Source organism: Lathyrus oleraceus, chromosome 4 (assembly GCF_024323335.1).
Source record: "Lathyrus oleraceus cultivar Zhongwan6 chromosome 4, CAAS_Psat_ZW6_1.0, whole genome shotgun sequence".
In the NCBI taxonomy this organism is placed as follows: Eukaryota; Viridiplantae; Streptophyta; class Magnoliopsida; order Fabales; family Fabaceae; genus Lathyrus; species Lathyrus oleraceus.
Genome location: NC_066582.1, coordinates 5,688,031 through 5,692,636, shown reverse-complemented (window position 1 = coordinate 5,692,636; position 4,606 = coordinate 5,688,031). Strand labels below are relative to the sequence as shown.

Below are 4,606 nucleotides of genomic sequence, written 5' to 3'. Positions count from 1 at the left end.
GTTTCCTGTTTCAACAACTGGCCACATATTGATATATTGATAGAGAAGAAACAATATCATCTTCCCTTTCCAATAATAGTAGTTGGAGCCATTGTAGAAAGGGGGTCTATGAGACGATCCTCCTTCAGCTATAAACTTGGTTTGATCAGACATTTCTTTTAGGATCTTTTTGCTCTAACACAGTTAAGTTTTTCAAAGTTCAGAAGCTAGGCTCTGATACCAATTGAAGTAACTAGAAATGTCACTAGGAAAGAAGGGGGAAGGGGTTTGAATAGTCACCCTTTTAAAATTTGTTTGAACTTAGTATATTATTAGTTGTATAAAGCAACAAAGTTTGAGATTTGTTAAGTATGGTGATGATGTGTGAGGTACAGAAACAAACCAGTTTAACAAATGTAATACTCCTTCCGTTCCTTTATAAGTGTCACTTTCTTGCAAAAAATTTGTTTCTTTTTAATTGTCACTTGCAAAGTTCAAGGTAGTATTAATTACAATTTTGTCAAAATTACCCCTACATAATGATTGTAGAGAGAGAAAAAGTAAAGTGAATGTAATAAATAATTAAGGGTATTATAGATAAAAGAAGAATTATTGTTTGAAAAGTAATAACAATGATTAGCTTCCTTGGTATGTGTAAAAAGTCAAAAAAATGACACTTAAAAAGAAACGGAAGGAGTAATAGATAACACACAATAACTTATCATGGTTCACCAAAACATGGTTAGTCCGGTCCTCACAGTATAAGATTTTTACTATTATTCATAATAGCCCAAACAAACTATGTGTTTTTTCTTTATTCTTTCAACCTCACCTAAGCTTACACTTTTACACTTTTGAATGTTTTCAATCTTTAGATATATTATAAGAAATAAAATATATTTTTTTTAATCTTTATTTTTTATTTTTTATAATAGAGACTAGATACACTAGGGGACAAAACTGCACGTTAATCAATGCGTCCTGATTTTCATAATGTCATTATACGGATTATTTGTCAACCACGTGAACTTATAACTTCTTCATTAAATGTGAACCCCTCTCTTCCAATGGCCAAGAAAGATATTTTTCTTTTAAAAGAAAAAAAACATTATACTATGGCCATTCTCAACCAATTCAATTCACTTTGTAGAAGAAATAAAATCTTGAAGAATAAGGTAGTGTAGAATTATAATAATTAAATAGATAAATTAATATTAAAACTAAATTAAGATTTATATTAATTAGTTTTTTATTTTAATTATTATTGAGTGGATCTTTTTAATGTTAGAGCTTTTAATCGTTATCCATTATTATTATATTACTGAAATCAATAAAAAATCTTTATTTTTTATAGTTAATTTTTAATATTTTCTTTATTTTTAATAGTGTTCTTAATTTAACTTCCTTTCTATTTTAAAAAAAGCTAAAATAGATGGACACACTTTTAAATAATAAGAAAATATCTTTCAGAATTTACCACTAGTATATTATAAATCAAAATAAAATTAGAAAAAAAATATAAAATAACAGTGAAATTCATTAATAAATTAACATAATATGAAATATCCATTTGGAAGAATAGGAGACGTTGTTGCCTCTGTTGATGATAATATTCGTTCTTCATACCCCCAAATTTGATTATCAATTTCTTTACACAACCAATCTTCTCAGGTATTGTAACTATTGTTTTCTTGCATTCTCTCTCAATCAATCTTTTCAAATTTCAATCATTCTTCAATTGCGATAATCATTAGTTTATACATTGAATTGTAATTGGTTAATCTCATATATAACAATTCATTGATTTGATGATTTGATAAAGTCATTGGATAACTCAAAATATGAATAAACATACATGCATATAGGCGATGCTATGCACGTGGTGTCTCATATTTCCTAGTTATAGAATATTGATTCGATGTTTTGGATGAATATGTACTGTCTGATTCCGAAATATTGATTCCGATGCTATTTTACACTCTCCAACCCTTACATAGTCATACCACCTATTTTTTTTTATAGAAATAGCTTATATGATAAATGCTTGTGTTATAAGCTATGAAACGCTCGTATCAGAAACATGATATCGACATTGACACGAATGAATACCTTACATCTTCAACTTTTTCAGATAACGAATGAAGCATTTGTAAGTTGATGGGAAGCGATGAGACTCAACAGTTATTGCTTTCAGAGCCAAGGGACCATTCTCATGTCAATGAGAAAACCGACCTTCTTCAGAGAAGACGAACGCGGCGAGGCCGCATTTCAGACACAGAGACCAATCTGTTGCAAGAACAGAATGTTAGCCTCCAAACCCCTTTAGACTCTCAATCCATAGACGAAACACAAGAAGCCGAACTCAATTTCAAGCCGGTTTTCTTGTTTTTAGCAGCATACTTAGGTACAGGCACCTTATGTTTCTTTCTCGCAAGTTACCAAATTCAAGGCATAAAAACAAATGGTTTTCTTGATGCTCTTTATTTCTGCGTCGTTACAATGACTACTGTTGGATACGGCGATCTCGTCCCTAACAGCACTATCGCGAAACTACTTGCTTGCCTTTATGTCTTCACTGGTATGGCTCTTGGTGGCTTAATTCTCAGCAAAGCAGCAGATTACGTTGTAGAAAAACAGGAAGTCTATCTTGTTAAAGCAATATGCAAAGCCGAGAAACTCGGTCTAGAAGAGGTTTCTAAAGAGCTTGTAACTAAGAAAAGCAAATACAAGTTTCTGCTTTCAGCGTCCACTTTTGTTGTACTCATGATTGTAGGAACTGCTTTTCTGTATTTTGTTGAGAAGCTAGATTTCGTCGACGCGTTCTATTGTGTTTGTTCGACTGTAACTACTTTAGGTTATGGTGATAAGAGCTTCTCAACTGCTATTGGTAGGACTTTTGCTGTGTTTTGGATATTGAGTAGCACCATTTGCTTGGCTCAGTGTTTTGCATATCTTGCTGATTTTTATACCGAAGATAGGCAAAGATCTTTGGCGAAAATGGTTCTTACGCGAAAGTTTTCGCCCCGTGATCTTGAGGCAGCTGATCTTGACGGAGACAAAGCTGTCAGGTACGACGATAAGCTAATAGAGAGACTATTTTGACGAAGATTTTACTGTTTCGACATTAGATGGTGATACTGATAACATTTTTTTTCAGTGCTGCAGAGTTTGTTTTGTACAAGTTGAAGGAAATGGGAAAGATCAACCAAGAAGATGTTACAGCTGTGATGGAGCTTTTTAGAAAACTAGATTATGATCAATCAGGAACTCTGACTGAAGCTGATTTCAGAAATTCCGAAGTCTGAACCATCTCAACATCATAACTATAACTTTCTTACGATATACATCACAAATTTTAGGTTACATTTTCATCATTTATACTTTGTTTTTGCTGCATAGGAAAGATACATTCTTATTCTTCTTTATAAGTCACTTGCTCGAAAATAAAGTTGCTTTTGATCATTTCTTACGTGTTAAGCATTTTGGTTTTTGTTAACACTTGTCTATTGGTAATATGTAACTAAAAAAATCAGAAGTAACACAAAATAAAAGGAAAGAAGAAGAAAATGTTGTTATTTCAAACCAGAGTTTTAAAAAACGGAAGGTGTCGCTTTGCGGCTTTCGCGATTTCTATCAATACAAGTGTCATGACATTGATTACGTAACTTCAATTTATTCTTTAATATAAAAATGGTGATAACGGTATCAGTATCGGCACATGTCAAAACCGTTTTGTTCTTTAATACATAATAATCATATTTTGATTGTTTGTAACACAAGTCAATAAAGCTGATGGTAGGTTTATGGTTTCATTGTTAGCTGGATTAATTTAAGCCATAGATATATTTGTTTAACTTACAAATCAAATTCTTGTTTGAAACTTTGAAATCAAGAGGAACTTTCATGTAAACTTCTTCATCCAAGTCTCCAGGTATAAAAGTTGTGTTTATATATAATTTTTGGAGATACTTGTTATTTCATGGTAGCAAAGAGTTCATCTACTTTAGAAGTAGTGAAATGAGTAGGTAGCATGCCAAAATAAGCTGCCTTGCAGAGTCTGCACACACACCTCTACAAGTATTACTGTGTTGTTTTGGAATGAAGGAAGATCTATAATGAAATCAAATGAAATGTCCTCCGACACTTGATTAGGAACGGGAAAGGGCTGAAGCAGGCCATATGGTGCAAGGTTGGTGGTTTTCATTTGTTGACATATCACACAATTTCTCACAAATTCAGTCACATCTTTGCGCATACTTTCCCAAAACACATTTTCTTGTAGCCTTCCGAATGTCCTTCCTACTCCCAACAATGACCGGCAAGACTTTATTTGAGGGGAGAGATATTAGAATTAATTTATTTTTCAGAAATTTGTTGACAAAGTTTGTCAGAGGTATTTTAATATTTCTTTTATAAGTGAGTGGTGTGAACAATATCATAATTATTTCTTTTGTAGTGTGCGTCCAACCATTTTGTAACGATTTTAAGAGTAGTGGAAGTTTATTATTATTCTCTCTTCTTTCTCTTGTTTGTTTTGTTCATATTGTAGCGGTAAATTCATGACCATCAAGCTATGGATAAACTTGACGTCAATAAAATCACAGTCGTCACCGCGATTTTATTGTTT

At 32.2% G+C, this 4,606-nt stretch overlaps 1 protein-coding gene across 1 annotated transcript; it reads left to right on the top strand.

Annotated features, from left to right (window-relative positions):
* The first annotated feature begins 1,514 nt into the window (after positions 1-1,514).
* LOC127138294 (two-pore potassium channel 1) lies at positions 1,515-3,441 on the top strand. The gene is made up of 3 exons (XM_051064710.1): positions 1,515-1,650; positions 2,111-3,047; positions 3,137-3,441. The coding sequence occupies exons 2-3, from the start codon at positions 2,137-2,139 to the stop codon at positions 3,282-3,284; spliced, it is 1,059 nt and encodes a 352-aa protein (XP_050920667.1). The 5' UTR covers positions 1,515-1,650; positions 2,111-2,136; the 3' UTR covers positions 3,285-3,441.
* The last annotated feature ends 1,165 nt before the right edge of the window (positions 3,442-4,606 follow it).